General features: G+C 45.6%; 1 protein-coding gene across 1 annotated transcript in view; it reads left to right on the forward strand.

Annotated features, from left to right (window-relative positions):
- ARNT2 (aryl hydrocarbon receptor nuclear translocator 2) overlaps positions 1–11,733 on the forward strand; it is a 179,223-nt gene extending 167,490 nt beyond the window's left edge. The window contains exons 17-18 of the mRNA XM_007945085.2: positions 9,422–9,558; positions 11,635–11,733. Coding sequence (XP_007943276.1) covers positions 9,422–9,558; positions 11,635–11,733 — 236 coding nt within the window. The remainder of the gene's footprint in view (positions 1–9,421; positions 9,559–11,634) is intronic.
- Positions 11,734–18,143: the final 6,410 nt, after the last annotated feature.

An 18,143-nucleotide genomic window follows, 5' to 3' on the forward strand; every position in this document is an offset into this window, starting at 1 on the left:
CTTCCTTCTGAGGAGTGGCTGGTGGGTTTGAACCACCAGCCTTCTGGTTAGCAGTCAAGTGCCTTAGGCACTACGCTACCAGAAAGTAGACCAGAAAGGAACTAAAAACTTGGAAAAGGAGACCCCATCTCCACAAAGACTGAAAGTTGGACCTTGTTGGAGAGGGTGGCTGCTGGTGGTAAGCAAACTTGCCAGAGGGTATGGGCTGCAGTTGGTGTGTAAAAGCAGCCAACCATGTGGCAGAGAAACTTCCTAGAGGGTACAGGTGAACCAGAAATGATCCACAGGAACCACCTGCCAGGTGGCCAAAAATGTCACTGGAAAGTGCTGGAAGACAGGAGTTGGTTTACAGGAACCAGCACTCTGATAGAGAAACTCACTGAAGAGTGTCACTGGGCCTCCTGAACACTATTGAGAGACACATACTATAACAGAAAAAAAACCTGAACCAGCAAGGAAAGCCCCTTCCCTCACTATGCCATGCAGTTTCTCTCCAGCGCCCTCTATTGACAAAGCCTAGCATTTCACCAGTATCTCAGTGTTTCACTGCTATTCATGAGGTTTTCACTGGCCAGTTCTTTGAGAAGTAGATGGCCTTTTCCTTCTTCCAAGTCTGTCTTAGTCTGGAAGCTCCACTGAAACTTGTCCACCACAGGTGAAACTTGTCCACCATAGGTAACTCTGCTGGCATTTTGCCACACCAGTGGCATAGCCTCCAGCCTCACGGCAACATGCAAGCCACCACAGGACGACAAACTGACAGACAAGTTCATCTCCCTTAGTTGTTCCTAACCACTGTGCTCACTTCCAAGCCGCATGCCTGCCTATCTGGATCACAGCCTTAAATAAAGCCACCCCAGAAGCCCCAAGCCACGCAACCGCCTATCTAGGGCCCAGCCTTAAATAAAGCCACCCCAGAAGCCCTGAGCTGTGCACCCATCTATCTGGGGCCCAGCCTTAAACTAGTCCAATAAACAGCTTCATGATAGATGGAGAAAAGATTGAAGTTGTCAAGAACTTCATATTACTTTGTTCTACCATCAACACCAGTGGAAGCAGCAGTCAAGACATCAGACGACGTATTGCATTGGACAAATCTGTTGCAAAAGACCTCTTTCAAGTGATGAAGAACAAAGATGTCTCCTTGAAGACTAAAGTGGGCCTAACCCAAGCCATGGTATTTTCAATCGCCTCTTATGCATTTGAGAGCTGGACAATAAATAAGGAAGACTGAAGAAGAATTGCTTTTGAGCTGTGGTGTTGAAGAAGCATGCTAAGAGTACCATGGACTGCTAAAAGGACTAACAGATCTGTCCTGAAAGGAGTCAGCCAGAATGCTCCTTGGAAGTGAGAATGGCCAGACTTCATCTCACCAACTTTGGTCATGTTGTCAGGAGGAACCATTCCCTGGAGAAGGATATCATGCTTGGCAAAGTGGAGGGTCGACAAAGAAGGGGAAGACCCTCAATGAGATGGATTGACAGAGTGGCTACAATGATGGGCTCAGGTATAGCAAGGGTTGTGAAGCTGGCACAGGACCAGGCAGTGTTTCGTTCTGCTGTGCATTGGGTCGCTATGAATCAGAGACAACTCGACGGCATCTAACAAAAACAACAGCATTTCACCAGCTGGCAAAAGAAATATTTACATGGTCCAGCTCCAGTATCACAAGGAGCTCTGGTGGCGTGGTGCCTAAGGCATTTGACTGCTAACCAGAATGTTGGCAGTTCAAACGCACCAGCCACTCCATAGAAGGAAGATGGGGCAATCTACTTCCTTAAAGATTTACCACCTTGGAAACCCAATGGGGATCACTATGAGTCAGGCTTGACTCTATGGCAGTGAGTTTGGTTTGGTTTCAGCATCACAAAGCAAAGCAAAGAAGGGTGAATTTAGAACCCAGAGGCAATAAATTGGTAACTGATGGAGGAATATGTGACTTCAGTCTTTGAATTAGTCAATTTCTCTTTGTGTCAACCACCACTAGACATCTGCTCACTGCCATTATAAAGTTTCTAGGAGAAATTCAGAGATCTAAGCACACAGGTTGCTCAATGAGAAATGTCTCAGAGATGCTGTGGCAGGCCAGGTATTTATTCCTTGGCTTGCTCAGAGTGTGACGTGTGTGTCCTTTCAGTGTTGGATCTAAATTACAATATTTTTTCCTCAGTATGCTTCAGATGTGTTGGTTTGGCAAGCACAAGTGTGTCCATTGCATTTTGTTCCTCATAATCTTTTCAGTTTAAGGAAAATGCATGATACAGGTTACAACAGGTCAAATCAAGGTCACAGCAGATTACACTAACAACTTTGAGCGTGAACATTGTGGTAGTTAAGGTTGTGTATCCACTTGGCTAGGCCTGGTTGAGTGGCTGGGCAGCTGAATGTAGTATTCCCCATGATGAGACTGGTAATCAACTCCATGGTGGAATCTACTGTGAGCAGCTGAGTAGCTGCCTTTGGGTATGTGGTCTGCTTCCCGTATATAAGAAACAACTTTGGGAATGGTCTCTAGCTTATGGCACACTTGAACCCTGCATGTAGCCAAGTTGTTGTTCAGCAGCCTGCTATGCTCTGCTGACCTTGGGACTTTCAGTGGACTTAAATTAACGGCCTGCCGTGTGGTTTGGTAACATTGGGACTGTTTCTTTTTACTTGTCAACCTTGAGTTTGTCAGTCTCAGCAGCTAGCAGCTGCCTGAGTGAAGAAAAGCCTCTGGCTCCAGTGGGCCAGGAGCAGGAGGCAGAGCTGATGCCCAAGGTTGAGGGGCTTTCACCCCACCCCTAGAGCCTGGCACTTTGAACATGGACTTAAAGCCTCCAAACTGTAAGAATAAACTGCTGTTTGTTAAGGCCATCCCATTTGTGGTATATTTTCTTGTCAGAACGGCACTAGGTAACCAGAACAAACATCCTTTACAAATTGTAGCTCAAGAAACACATATGCATAACACAACTGCCCTTCCTCAAGAGAGCCAAGTCCATCTCAGCCTGCCTCACCCACCTCAGCAGATTTACTTTGGAAACGGTGATTAAAATAATTTGTCATTCCAAAAATGTCTGAAGATTCTTTGAGTGAAACAGGATAACAAATTGGAGATGGGGCAGGGGCGAAATAAGCACAGTGAGGGAAGAGATAGGATTTGAAAACATTTAATAACCTGAAATGTTTGCAGACACCCTACCCCCTCTCACACAGCAGATCCTGCACCCCAAACTAAGCCCTGTGTCTGTGTACCAGCAAATTTGATGGCATCTTAGGCCCTTCTCATCCCTACTAGTTAGTGATGAAAATATGAAATCTTAGCCAGAAATCTCGAGAAGTTGGTGATCCTTGTTGTAAGGGATAATTCTTTTTTTTCTTTTTTTTTTTTTTCATGTTGCTTTATCTTTTCTGCTCAGGCTACCCCATGCCTTTCTTCTTTCTCCTAACACACTTTTTTTTTTAATTTTATTGTGCTTTGGATGCAAGTTTACAGAACAAAATTTGTTTTACATTCAACACTTCATGTGCATTTGATTTCACGCCCTGATTGCCATCCCTGACCATAACACTCTCCTCCCCTTCCGTCCCTGTGACCACCCCCTCCCTGTGCCCTTCTTAACTATGTACTCCTCCTATCTGTCCAGCTTTCCTTTTATGTGAATGCTGCCCCTCTGGTAGTGAGGGACAACTCTTAACTGAGAACAACGTACAATGTGCTTTTGGCCTTGAAAGCATTTGTAAGAAAACAATCTATCTCTTTGGTGTTTGTTGATTTTATCCAGCAGGGTTCTCAACTTCAGCACTATTGTCATTTTAAACCAGATAACTCTTTGTTGTGGGGGGCTACTCTGTGCATTGTAGGGTGTTTAGCAGCATCCCTGGCCTCTTCCCACTAGATACCAGTAGCATTCCTCCATTTATGACCATCAAAAAATGTCTCCAGACATTTCTAGATGTCCCCTGAGAGACAAAATCACTCTCAGTTGAGAACCACTGAGCTAAAACCCAACCACATGGGCCCACTGAGCAAGACATCAAGGGAGCTTTGAATCTTAGGGAAATTTCTCAATCGGCTGACTCTCACAAGGAAAATATATTCGTTAGCAGGAGTAAAATCATAGCATTAAGCTCCAATTTAAAAAAAAAAAAGTCATCTAAAAATCCACAAGCGCTTCTGGATTCAGAGCTTTGGTCTGAAAGCCTGTATGGCTGACTCAGGTAATGGCAGCCAATAACCATCTCTGAGAATTGCAGTGAAGAGGAAATGAAATGAAATAATGCATAGAAAGTACCTAGCACAATGCCTAGCACAGAGCCTGTTGTCGTTGTTGTTGTTATGTGCCGTCGAGTCAAACCTGACTCATAGCGACCCTTGCTTGGGTTTCCGAGGAAGTTATCACTACGGAAGTAGGATTGCCCAACCTTCCTTCCAAGGAGTGGCTAGTGGGTTTGAACCGCCAGCTGTCTGGTTAGCAGTCAAGTGCCTTAGCCACTATGCTACCAGAGCTCCTGCTAAGTGCTTTCCCTCCTTCCTTAACTAGCTCATGCCATTCCCAAAGCAGTCCAGATAATTGATTGGTTTTCTGTGTACCAGTTGCTACATTTCCAGTGTGTGGACAGTATAACTGCCAGGCTTTGCATATGTATTGCAGATATGTAGAGAAGCATTTCACAGATGTTTAAGAATTTTAATTCTGAAATTTTGCATCAAATCCCCCTAAATAAAAATAGAGTACTAATCTTCTACTAATCCTCATCCTTTCCACCATACTCCATCTCTGACTGATTTGGAAAAAAATGTGATCTTGTTTTGTCACAGGTTGGTTATGTCAAAAACCAAACCCAACCCACTGCCATTGAGTTGATTACGACTTACAGCGACCCTGTAGGGCAGAGTAGAACTGCCTCATGGGGTACCCAATGCTATAATCTTTACAGAAGCCAACTACCATATCTTTCTCGTGTGAAACAGTTGATGGGTTCAAACAATTGTCCTTGTGGTTAGCAGCCAAGCACTTTAACCACTGTGCCACCAGGGCTCACTGGCTATATCCAGGGAGCCTCAGATTTTAATAGAAATAAAAGTTTATGGAATGTTCATGTTCCTTCCTTCTTACTCCCATCTTTCCTTCCCTTACTTCTTTTCTTTTCTTTTCTTTTTTTTTTTTTTTTAAGCAAATACTTACTGAACTTCCCTATGTGCCAAGTTCATCTTAGTGAAAACTAAGGTAGACATAGATGAGCCTTGGCCTTAAGTTACTAAGAATTTGGGTGTAGTAGATAGGGTGTGATGGTTACTTTCATAAAGGATGATGCACGTGCCACAGGCAAGCTAAGAGGAGAGAATGACTGAAGGGATTGACAGAGTCTTCTCAGACCTTTGACTAGGGCTTAGAACATAAGTAGATCTCTCCAGGCAGGAGAGGAAAGGATGTGCACAGAGATGGACTAGAATACATGGTATTTAGGGGAACATTTAAGTATTGTCATGTGACTAGAGTAAGAGGGACTGAAGTTACAAAGAACAGCATGGGAGATAAGCCTGAAAATTTAGGCAGAATCCAGTTTATGACTGATCTTGTATGCCAACTCTAAGGAACATGGGTTTTGTTTTATAAACAGTGGTGGGCCATGTTAGTTTTTAAGCAGTGGACTAGTGTTTCAGGAAGATAGCACCAGTAGTTATGTGGACCTGGGAAATACTGGATGGAGGCATGACTCAGAGCATGATAGTGGCAGTGGGAATGGAGAAAAAGAGATGGAATATGAGAGGTGCCTGTAATCTTTATGGAAGCAGATCAATGGGCCTTTCGCCCATGAAGCCACTGGATGGGTTCAAACTGCCAATACTTCAGTTAGCAATCATGCACTTAACCACTGCACCACCAGGGCTATTTTAGCTCCACTTACCTCTCTTATAAAACAGTTGCTGTGGAGTTGATTCCAACTCATGGATACCCTATGTGTGTCAGAGTAGAATCTTGCTCTATAGGATTTTCAGTGGCTAATTTTTCTAAAGCAGATCACCAGGCTTTTCTTCCAAGATACCTCTCAAACCAAAACCAGACTCATTGCCATCAAGTTGATTCTGACTCATGGCAACCCCCACTGAGTTTCCAAGGCTATAAATCTTTATGGAAACAGACCACCCCATCTTTCTTCCATGGAATGGCTGGTGGATTCGAACCACTGACCTTTTGGTTAGCAGCCAAATGCCTTAATCACCATCAGAACTCCTTGAGATACCTCTGGGGGGACTCAAACTGCCAACCTTCTGGTTAGCTGCTGAGTACATTAAACATTTGCATCACCCAGGGACTCCTGATCCTATTATAGCAACGTAACTCTCAGCTGTACAGAATTACCTGCTTACTCCTCTCTCCCTGGCCATACTGTTAGCTCCTTGAGGTAGAAATTATCTTGTTCTCTAATGTGTACAATATCAATTCAGAGCCTGGGATGTGCCATCAAGTCGGTCCCAACTCATAGTGACCCTCCTTGGGTTTCTGAGGTGGTATCACTACGGAAGTAGATTGCCCAACCTTCCTTCTGAGGAGTGGCTGGTGGGTTTGAACCGCCAGCCTTCTGGTTAGCAGTCAAGTGCTATAGGCACCACACTACCAGAGCCTGGGATAGAGTAACAAAAAAACCAAACCCACTGCCATGGAGTTGGATCCGACTCATAGCAATCCCTCCTTGGGATTCCAAGGTAGAAGCCCAACCTCAGTAAATATTTGCCTAATGAATAAATTAATGAATCATTCAGTTCATGGGAATAGAGGAGTTGCCCCCATCATGTCATTAATAAGACCAGAAAACTAAACCCACTGCCATTGAGTTGATTCCAACTTATTGCAACCCTGTAGGACACAGTAGAACTGCCCTATAGGGTTTCCAAGGCTATAAATCTTTACAGAAGCAGACTGCCCTATCTTTCTCCTGCAGAGTGTCTGGTGGGTTTGAACTGCCAATCTTTTGGTTAGCACACCAATGCTTTAATGGCAGTGACCTTGGAGCTCATTAGTAAGAAGGAAGGCACCTTTTAGACAGTTGCTTTCAGTATATATTAAGGGACAGAAAAATAAGTAAGGCCCTAGACTATACTTGAGAATGAGTAATGGGTAGTCCTAGACGTCAACAAAACAGATTCAACAAAAGTATGATCAAGAGTGCTGGATACCAAAGAGAGATTAAGAATGACTCTTGGAATGCCTGTTGGATTGGGTTTATCAATATGAGCTGAGCTGTGGAGTGATTGCAAGACGTTAAGAAGGGTTGAGGAGGAAGAGAAGTAAGGAAGAAAATGGCGCATGTATGGATAGCTTTAGAAGTTTGATAGCAAAGGGAAGGAGAGGTAGAAGTGTAGTTCTAAAGGAGGAAGGTTTGAGAGAATTGATTCATGTGGGCAAGACCACAGGAGAAAGTCATTATTGAAACAAGATCTTAGAGGAAGCCTGAGGGCTCCTGAATGGTAGTTATCTGCCCCCGTCTAGTGTACATTAGGACTGGTGTGTTGCCCTTACCTCCAGCTTTCTGTGGTTCATCCATCCTGCCACTGAGCTGTGTTTGTGCTCCACCTCTCCAGGCTCCAGACGAGGCAGCCAGCTGTGCAGTGGGAATTCACGCAATGCTCCAGCTGGGGCTGCTGCAAATTTTTTGCCACAGTTATGAACCAGGCCTGTCTTTTACTCTCAGTCACTTTGAGACTTTTAGATTCCCAAATCGGGCCAGTGAGCATGATTCTAGAAAGATTTCTTCGTGGCCCTTGGAATCACATATCAGAGTATTAGGAAAAGAATTTCTGATTACCAGATACATATCTTTTACAAAAGAATTCCATGTGCACAGATTTAAATGCCTCTTGTGGTGATGTAGGAAATGTGTCTCCCCCCCACACACACTTTCATAGCACTCTTTACCAACTATTGTCATCATGCAGAGTTTGAAAAGGACCAATTATGAGGCATTAAAGGGAGCTTACTGGGGAGCCTGGGTGGCTCAAGCAATTTACATCAGCTGCAAACCTAAAGACTTTGAATCCACCCAGCAGCTCTGCAACAGAAAGGTGTGACAAACACCTTTCATAAAGATTGTTGTTGTTGTTATGTGCCCTCGAGTCAGACCCGACTCATAGCGACCCCTCCTTGGGTTTCCGAGGCGGTATCACTATGGAAGTAGATTGCCCAACCTTCCTTCAGAGGAGTGGCTGGTGGGCTTGAACCACCAGCTGTCTGGTTAGCAGTCAAGTGCCTTAGGCACTATGCTACCAGAGCTCCTCCGTAAAGATTACAGCCAAGAAAACCATATGGAGCAGTTCTTCTCTATAATGCATGGTCATCATGAGTCCAGGGTAACTTGACAGCAGCTAACAACATTTATTTTATTAAAAGCCATTATATCTCACACAGTATGTATGGGGTATGTTGTGTGTGTGTGTGTGTGTGTGTGTACACATTTAATCCAGTATCCACTCATCATTTTGATCCCTAACTTGATTTAACTCAATGTCCATCCATCAGGTAGGGTAAGGTAGCCTGTAGTAAGCATAGCTGTTGATGGGGACTGTGCCATCAACTCAGAGCTTTACAGCAAGCCCATTTCCTGGGATTTATGATGGACCTAAAATTGACAGGTAAATCTTTAAAAGAAAATTTTTAGACAAAATTCTACTTATTTTTCCCATCTTCTATTTTTCCAATGAGTAGTCTTTCTAGACTGCAGAAAGCAAGTTTACTCTCATTTATAAATTAATTTGCTGATTCCCGCAGAAAATTTTTATCCTCCCCAAATTCCTTCCCTCACAAACAAACTGAGGCTAAAATACGCGCAGCTAAAGAGACAAACGGTAAAGGAGGGTAGCTCTTGCTTTGTGTAAGAAGCACCTTGTAGAATGTCATGTACAGCTTCAGCCAAGCTACTCAAAAGGCAGTGAGAATGACAGTTCTCAGGGAAATGGTGAAAGCCAGACTCCCTTCCAAAAGCAGCATAGGAGCTGAGAAGTCCCACTTGGCAGGAGAGCTAAGAAGTGACAAGGTCTGCTTCTCCCTTCTCATGCCCTACCTATGCTCTAGATACCACAGACATGCCTCTGGCCCCCAACAACCTAACCAAAGCCTCCGTCAGCAGTTGAAAAGCACTGAGGACTCCTGTGGCTTCAACTGCCCGGTTCACCTGACAAGAGAACTCCAGGAACCACCACCATTCCAGCCAAGTCCCTGCACTCTTCTTCAGAGGGCTCTCCTTGCTTTTCCCCAGTGACCTCTCTAGTGTAAAACGGACTTGTTTCTCTCAGAGTTGGAGTGAGAGAGAGGGGCCAGAGGACACAGCCTGCCAGCCTTTCAGAAGGGTGGGACCCTCCGAGCTGCATTGGTTCTTAGGTCTTATGGAAGCCCAGGGTGGCTTTTAAAGGAAGTGTCCTCTATGTCGGGTCTTTCAGCTGAAAGTGGACAAAGTAGCGGGCAGTTTCAAGGGCGGCCCTCAGAAGTCTGGTCGCAGTGGCAAAGCCAGCACCACGGTCAGCAGAGCGGTGAGCAGCACTCCCACCAGCAGCCCAGTCAGACTGAAGTGTTCCAGGTAAATCGAGCGAGCACCGCCTTCTCGTAGGTACCTGTGCCTTCTCTCTGCTTCCTTTTCCCTCGGTCTCTGCTGCAACTCCAACTGCCCAATAGTGCTCATGAGTTCCGGCCTGGCCTGGGTCGCATTGTAGCCCTGAGCTAGAGGGGAGTCCAGGCATAGCAAGCCCTGCCCTGCCCAGCAAGAAACCTCAGATGCACTAGGGAAAGGTGAAGGGGCCTTTAGCCTTTGAGCTGAGGTAGACGGAGGAGGGTGCTGCATTTGGAGACTCACCCCTGATCCAAGCCCCAGAGCCGCCCAAGGCTGAAGCACAAGGCTGACGGAAATCTGCCCAGAATGCAGCACCTACGGCCTCTTCTAGAAGCTGTGGGCTCCTTCAGGTCTGATTGCCTTCAGCTGCCCAGACCCAACCCCTTACCCCTGCTACCACCCAGGAGGGGAGAATGGTCCAGCCCAGGCTCAGCTCTCCTCTCCAGTTAAGTTCAGGCTACTTCCCTCTGGTTGAGAACACCAGGTACCTGGCCTTGGGCATCTCTCTCCCCTCTGTTTAGGACTTTCCTTGTCCATCCCTCGGGCTGGGGCCTGAGATGGAGCTGGCCTAAATGTGCAGCTACAACAGGCCCTGCTGGCAGCCCTGCAGACCAGCACTCTGCCCCCTTGTGGTTTCCTGGACTCCACTGTCAGCCAGAAGTGTTCTCACTGGAGGCTCTAAGTAGGGGTACTCCCCCTCAGCCAAGTGCTCAGCCTATCCCATCAGGTCTGCATGAGAGCAGAGACCCTGTAGCAAGAGCCTAGCCTCCCTCTGTCTTACCTGGAACCTCCACATGCATGGCAAAGGAAGATCGTGGGCGAAATCGTATCGTGGCTACCTGGGGGAATCCCTCTTCCTAAAGCCTAACTCTTCACTACCCTCACCCTCACCCCAAATTCCTTTCCTGCTAGGCTAGCCAGCATCTTCACTGATAAAGGTCAAGAGCCTGGATATTATTCCAGGTCTCCCAAAGGGCAGTCTCCTTTAAAACATGCAGGGAGTATCTCACCTGCTTTGTACTGACCTGCTGATGGTCCCCTCCTTTCTGCCTCCTGTGTAAGTCCTGGCACTTACCCATCCTTATACATTACCTCAGCACTGTCAGGCAGAATACCCTAAAGGAGATTTTAATGGTCATATGCTAAAAAGAATTCTTGGTCAAATATGTTTGTGACACACTGGTTAAACACAATTATTCAGACTCTTTATTGCAGGACTTTGATCAGAGTTTCTACTATACTAATGAGGACTGTGAATTTCTAGAAGGTAGGCAATGTATCTGATGGCGTAGTGCCTAAGACATTTGACTGCTAACCAGAAGGATGGTGGTTCAAACCCACCAGCCACTCCTCGGAAGAAAGACTGGGCAATCTATTTCCATAGAGATACCTCCTCGGAAACCCAAGGAGGGGTCGCTGTGAGTCAAAATCAACTTAACTTTTGTATGCCTTGCTGCCCAAACTTTTTTGCCCACAGAATTCTTTTTTCCACTGAATATCTCACGGGCCTAGAATTCTACAGAACATTCTTTGGGGAATGTGCCATAAAGAGTTGGAATATTGCTTCTCCTACTTTCTGAATGGGTATTGGAGGTCCAGGGAATGTGAAGGATTTGTCTAAAACTGAAGTATAATAAGCATGTGGGATTTGACCCTGTCCTCTTTGTGCACAATGAAGACAGGCAATGCAGATCATCTCCACACAAGCATCCTCTGCCCTACCTGGCATTTTGTTTCTGGATGCATTTGTGTGCCTGTTAGGGGCCAGGCAGAGTTCTCCCCAATGCCCTGGGCTCGCCTGTATATAAAGTTGTGTCCTGAAGCTGTGTTTGCCTGCTAGAGTGAGTGCTCCCAGGAGGGAGCCATTCCTCAGGGTCTCAGACATCTGAGGCCCCACTGAGTATCCCCAGAGGACCAGGGGATATTCTGGGCTGCCGGATACTGTCCTAGAGAGACAGTGAGAGTGAGTGGCAGGCTGAGTTCCTGGGACATGTTCAGTGACAGGAGAATGACCCGACTCCCCTCTGGCTTTCTTCACTTCTGCAGGACATGCTGCCCATGCCAGGAGATCCAACCCAGGGAACTGGCAACTATAACATCGAAGACTTTGCTGACCTGGGCATGTTCCCACCTTTTTCTGAGTAGCCACAGGCAGCACGAAACTCCCGTGTGCAGTCCTCTCTGCGATGTGACATCAACTCCAATGTGAATGGGCCTACCCTCGCCCTGCCTGCTGTGCACAGCACCCCCACCAGAAGGCACTCATCCCTGTCCCCACAGACCCTCTTTGCCCAGCTTGAACAGGTGTCCTGGCCTCTCTGCACTGGCCAGGGGCATTGGTTGATGCTTGGGGGATTGATTGTATTTATTGTATTTTATCTGTGTGTGCTTGAAAGGGGGCATATTGGGCCCTTAAAATGTGATTGTGAATAATCTCTTAGTAGACAGCTTACACCTATAAAGAGTCCACTTAAGACCCAGAGGGATCAGGCAGCACTAACAGGCCGGCCCAAGACACTGAAATGGGGTTCCTCCTTGGTTTAACTTTCACCGGATGGGTGGGGCTCGGGATGCTGGACAAAGAGGAAGCAAGATGCACACCCTTTGTTCTGTGAGGCAGAGGTGAGGAGTACAGAGCACAGGAACACCAAGAGGGCACTAGCTCCTCTGCCACTCAGCCCAGTCGCCCATCGTACAGTGGGATGTGTGTACTTTGTGCAGTGTGATATGACTTCCTATCTTGATGGGTGTGTTGTACCTCCTATCTGTCATGTGCAGCCAGAGTGATTGTATAGAATTCAGAGTGTATCGTGAGTGTGAGAACCCCAATGTGTAGCCCTCATCCCCAAGCTCAGCACCCTGACTGAGGGTGCTTGGGCCCTTGGTTTTCAACCTTGTAGGCCTTGGCCCAGGATCTGGGAGCTAGGTTGACATGGCTCAGGCTGGCACATCAGCACTGTCACCAGGAGTCATGACTGAATACCATTCTTTGGTCCAAGCCTGAATACCATTCTTTGGTCCAAGCCTCTGGTGCAGACTCAAGGATTCCTCTTAGAGAAACCAGCCCCTTCCTCCTACAGGAGGCCCCCATGGGAGCATTCTTCTTCTCCCACTTGAGTCTGAACAGCTTTTGTTTCTGATTACATGTAGGTTGTTTCTCATCCTTGCTCCACCAGTGCTTGAAGAGAAGCATACCTCCATCTTATCCTGAGTGATCACAGAAGCCTAGGCCCCTCTGTGCACACGTGAATAGGGTAGGCAAGACTGTGGCCTCATCATGTGTCCATGTGACCGTGCTTCCCCAGGACCAGCCTCAGTGGCCACGTTCTGCCCAGTGACTCAAGACGGTTGAGGGTCAACGCCATGTGTGGAGATGAAAACTGAGAACCACTTCCTCCAGGCCACACTGGCCTTTCTTCAGCCCAGCTGGGGAGCAAATGAGGTCTTGGTAGGAGAAGAGTACAGGTCTATGAGGTAGAAGACTTGAAGTCCAGGTGTGACTCCAATTCTGCTTGTGGCACACACTCACCAGGGCCTTGGATTCCTCAGCTTACTGGTTTTCCCCAAGATGTGAGGAAATGAGTTTAAGAATTCAGCCTCCCGTTTTTTACTTCCTCTACCCACCCTCCCATGCCCTTTACTGTAGCAGAGGCTCTCTCTGCCCTTCCTGGTTTCTCCTTTAGTGACACTCAGGCTCCCATTCATATCACCATCTCATCAGCTCACTGACTGCCTCACAAGAGAGAAGCTATAGTGGGCTGCCTTAGAGCAGAGCAGAGGATCCACCCCCCAAGAAACCCTGCTACAATCTCCTCAAGCAGACCTTGCCAGGCACTGCTTAGTGGTGAAAATGCCTGGAAACAGCGAATGTGTGTGTTCACAGGTTCTGGAGGGCCATGGGAAGTAGATGTGCTTCTAGGCTGCAGAGTGAACACTGCATGATGCAGGTAGGAGCTGAGGAGACTGTTTCTGTGACCCTTGGAAAGCTCCACATTAAGCCTAGCTCTGTCTGGCATCCAGAGCAGGCAGGTAAGAACTCCTGGGCAGCTTCAGCTGTCAGAGTCCAGCATGGTTCTGTCAACTGCCTTTGGCCGGTAGCCAGCTTTGTGTGATCTCAATTCCTAGGCTCTAAATTAACATTAACTTTAATTTTAAAGTTTTAGAACAACTTTTGATCCTTTTGCATATAGTGGTGATTGGGGCTTAAGTTTAAATGCATATGGTGTTGCTCCCCTCTCAGGAGCTCTTTTGCTTCCAGGGAAATGGCAGATTGTCGTAAATCCACAGATTACATATTCAAACAGTGCCAGACCCAGATTAGACTTTGCTGGATATGCCCTGCCCTGACCCAGGGCCATCTCTGCCGCCAGCAAACTTGAGCTTGCCCAAGGCAGTGGGCATAATTATTTCTCAAAATGACACAAAAGTAGATTTTGGACTGAAGAAAGGTTTCTCAGTGAAAACTGCCTGTGAGAGGAAGTTTGTGGGAATTTGTTATATTTTTTCCTCCCAATTTTTGGAAATTGGGGACTTTTCATAGGTGCAATAATCAGTTAACACATTTTCTGTGAACCTGGCTGGTATCTGGTTCTGTGCCAGGCCCTGAGGGGATACAAAAGAAATAAGACCCCTGTTCCCAAGGACCTTTCATCTGCTTCTCCTGCTTAAACAGGGGTCTAGGTTGCAGCCAATTCAGTTCTTGGTCCTAGAAGACAAAGATGGATAGGTGACCAAAAGCCAGACATACTGGGGAGCATCAAACCAAACAGTCCCCACATGGCCCCTTCCAGCATTGCCCTGGGAGCACCTGCAGGGAATCTGATTGGTGGGCTTGACTTCTGTATCTCCTACATTCCCCTTTCCCCTTTTTGGATGTGATTCTAAGAAGTAATGATATGACCAGTAAAAAGATGGGAGAGAAGGAGGTGAGAAATCCAGGACTGGGAGCATCCCACATCCAAGGAATTCTCTCACCAAGTATTTTTTTTTAGCAAACTGGAGTAAGAATTAAAGACCTAGAAGGTTTCATTATCCCAGTTTGCAAAAGGAGCTGCAAAGCCGGTCCAGCCCAGCCTTGGAAGCCAGAATGGTCATAGACCCTCTTCCCTACTTGTCCTTCAGTCAGTGACCCAGCCCAGATCCCTCCGGTAACAGGATGGAGTTGAAGCCTAGAGTGGAAAGGTGAGAGGCACCTTCTCACCTGAGGTTATTCTTTATGACTTTGGCTGTGTGTCTCACTTCCTCACTCACACCGTATCTGAACTACTAGACTTTTCTTAGCCTAAACAAGCAGATGATTTTCCACAGAGAAGGCCATGTGATGGTTGCCTGGGCTATTGGCAAAGACACATTGAGGCTCAGCTAAGACTGAGTTAGTCATTATGGTAGTGGCTAAGGATTGTTCTAGAACATTCTGCCTATATGTCAATCCCCACTAGCTTTGTTTTTTGTTTTTGTTTTTGTTTCAAGAAGTGAGAGAGCCATCACAAACACAGTCACATTCTTCTCTGTTTTTCAATATATTCAATTCAATCCTTTTGTTATTTCTTGAGTATCTGTTACATATAGCAGGAGGATTCTAATATTTGGATAGTTGATGGAACTTATGTGGGGAAACTTAAGTCTTCCATGTCAATAAAGTGGCTATGTGTTACCCCGATTAGCCACACTTGCAGATGTCGATGACCCCACTAGCCATAGCCAAAACATGAGGCAGGCCCTGAGGGAATGAATGATGGTCTCTTCCACTCCACCCCCTCAATGCTTTTGCCAGAGTATGACCTATACTGGAGCAGTGGACATTCGGTCCCTATGCCCACCTGTTCCACCACAGTTCCCACTGTCATACAAATAGGAATAAGGCCACTCTAGTCTTAATGAGTCAGAATAGAAACATTCTTTTATTACCAGAAAGTAAGGTTTGGTCATTAAGTAGCTGTGTCCTGATCTGCCAGGGGTCCACGCAGCCCCTCTGTGTCCCCATCTTGTGCATTAATGAGCTGTGAGTCACTTGACTGTCTACTTTCCTCTCATCTCCCTCGAGTCTGGAGTAACTTGAAAGGCCCCACACAGTCATGCAGATACATTTTCATATGTATGTGTGCCTGGGTCTTGTGGCTAAAGCTGCAGTTGTGGTCAAGCAACTGGCCAAAGTCTGTGGGACACTAACTGCGAAAGCACCAAAATGAAGGTTTCATGGTTCAAGTGGGTCAGGGACGCTTGCTTCATGTAACAATCGAATTCCTCTTTAAAAAAAAAAAAAAAAAATTCCCACACAGGCTTCAGTAGACAATTTAAGCACTTAATCATTCCCCTTTTAGCCTTTCTTCTTATGGATGTGAACTGTGCTGTGGATAAATCATAATTTGTATTTCTTGAATGTTCTCTATGACTAACAGTTATAAAGTCGATTGTGTATATGTGTAACTAATGTAACTGCCTTTTAAAATTTCATTACAATAAAAATGACTTTGCTCTGAACAATTTTGTAATTGAATAATTTGTAGAATGTGTCCCTTGGAGTTTGGGCTGTATCTTGTATGAACACCTTCTTAAGTGCTGGATCTTGTCATAGTAAATGTGTAGAGTGCAGCTATGCAGAATGACCCTTTTAGGAGTTATAGCAACATAGGATAGAAAACAAACATTTCTTGAGCTTCTATGTTAGGCAAGACCCTCCTCAAGGCTCTGTGTAAATGCTACTTTGTTAACCATTATAAACCTTTTACATGGCTATTATTCCTGGTTTACAGATAAAGAAAAGGAGCCTCGGTGGTGCAACAGTTAAGTACTTGGCTGCTACCTGAAAGATAGGCAGTTTGAACCTACCTAGCTGCTCCACAGGAGAGAGACCTGGAGACTTGCTCCCATAAAGATTACAGCCTAGAGAACCCTATGGGATAGTTCTACTGTGTTGTATGGGGTTGCAGGGTTGCTATGAGTATGAATCGACTCCATAACCCCCACAACACCAGATGAAGGGACTGGGACTTACAGAAGTTAAGTGACTTATGTAAGAACACACAGAAGAAAATGGCAGAACCAGGATTTGATCCCAGGTAAGTATGGACCTCTTCAAACACTCTTTTTGAATTTTAATTCTCCCCAAATTAACTTAGTATGTTAATGTTCTCAAACCCTAGTAAATATTTACCAATCTAAATCTGTTTGTCAAAGGAGGACTATTTGCATTCTAACAAAATAACGAGCTAAAATCACCTGAAAGCCCTTTTCCGCCCAATGCCTAGCGTTGCTACTTCTTTACAGCTTCATTGGGGTATTGCTAACATAAAATAAACTGCACATATTTAAAGTACATGATAGGAGAAAAATTTTGTGACCTGCATTAGGTATAGATTTCTTAGATACTATACTTAGAGTGAAGGAGCTCTGGTGGCATAGGCATTTGACTGCTAGCCAGAAGGCTGGCAGTTCAGCCACTCTGTGGAAGGAAGACTGGGCAATCTACTTCTGTAAAGATTTACCACCTCGGAAACAAAGGGGTTCTCTATGAGTCGGAATCGACTTGATGGCAGTGAGTTTGGTGTTGTTCTTATACGTAAAGTGTGATCCATAAAATAATAAGCTGATAAATTGGACTTAATCAAAATTAAAAATATCTACTCTCCTAAAGTCACTGTTAAAGAATGAAAGATAAGCCTCTAACTGGGATAAAACATTTGCAATTATATCTGACAAAGAACATGTATCCAGAATATATACAGAATTCTTAGAACTTAATAAGACAAATAACTCACACAAAACAGGTCCCCAGGAAAAAAAAAAGAAAAAAGATTGAACAGACACTTCACCAGAAAAGGTATACAAATGAATTAAAAGATGTTCTGCTAAGATGGCGGAATAAGCAGATGATTAACACAGACACAGAAGATAATCCTGGAGCCCTGACCTTTGAAAGGAAGAATACAGAAGTGGACTAAACTCCAACTAGTAGAAGAACCTGCATGAAAACACCAAAAAAGGAGACCTACAGAGCTGCGGTCTGTCAGCGGTCCTGATAGCACAGGCAGCTTGGATTTGCCAAGTGGTGTTAGGACCTAAGAACTAACCTAAAAACTGGACCTGCTAGCCAGGGGCTGCACAGGACTACACTGGTGGCTGGTGAATAAAAAGGGAAGCAGCGAAGAGGGAGATGGGCTGAGCTGTGGAATTTTGCCTGTCTTGAGGATGCAGCCATTTTGAATGTTTACAAGTGGTTCGACCATTTTGAATATTTAAAGCCACACCATTCTCTCAGATTCCAGGGACCTAAGAATAGGCTCTACTTGCCTGGCACCACAAAGACATTCTGGACGTGAGCGACTGGAAAGGTCTGATACTCCCCTTGTTACTCTTATACCCCACACCCTCTTGATGAACAGAGTTGTGGCCTCCCCCACTACCACCCACTTTCTGGGCTGGCAGGAATTCCATCCTAGTCTGTGTGTTCCGATGGAGCCTGGGTGCTCTGCTCAGGTTTTTTTTTTTTAAGTGCCCCCCCCCTTTTTTTTAGTTTGTTTTTGTCTGTATTTAAATTATTACTATTATTATTGTTT

The sequence above is a fragment of the Orycteropus afer genome, unplaced genomic scaffold, assembly GCF_000298275.1.
Source record: "Orycteropus afer afer isolate SDZICR_OR568_19922 unplaced genomic scaffold, OryAfe1.0 scaffold00132, whole genome shotgun sequence".
NCBI lineage: Eukaryota > Metazoa > Chordata > Mammalia > Tubulidentata > Orycteropodidae > Orycteropus > Orycteropus afer.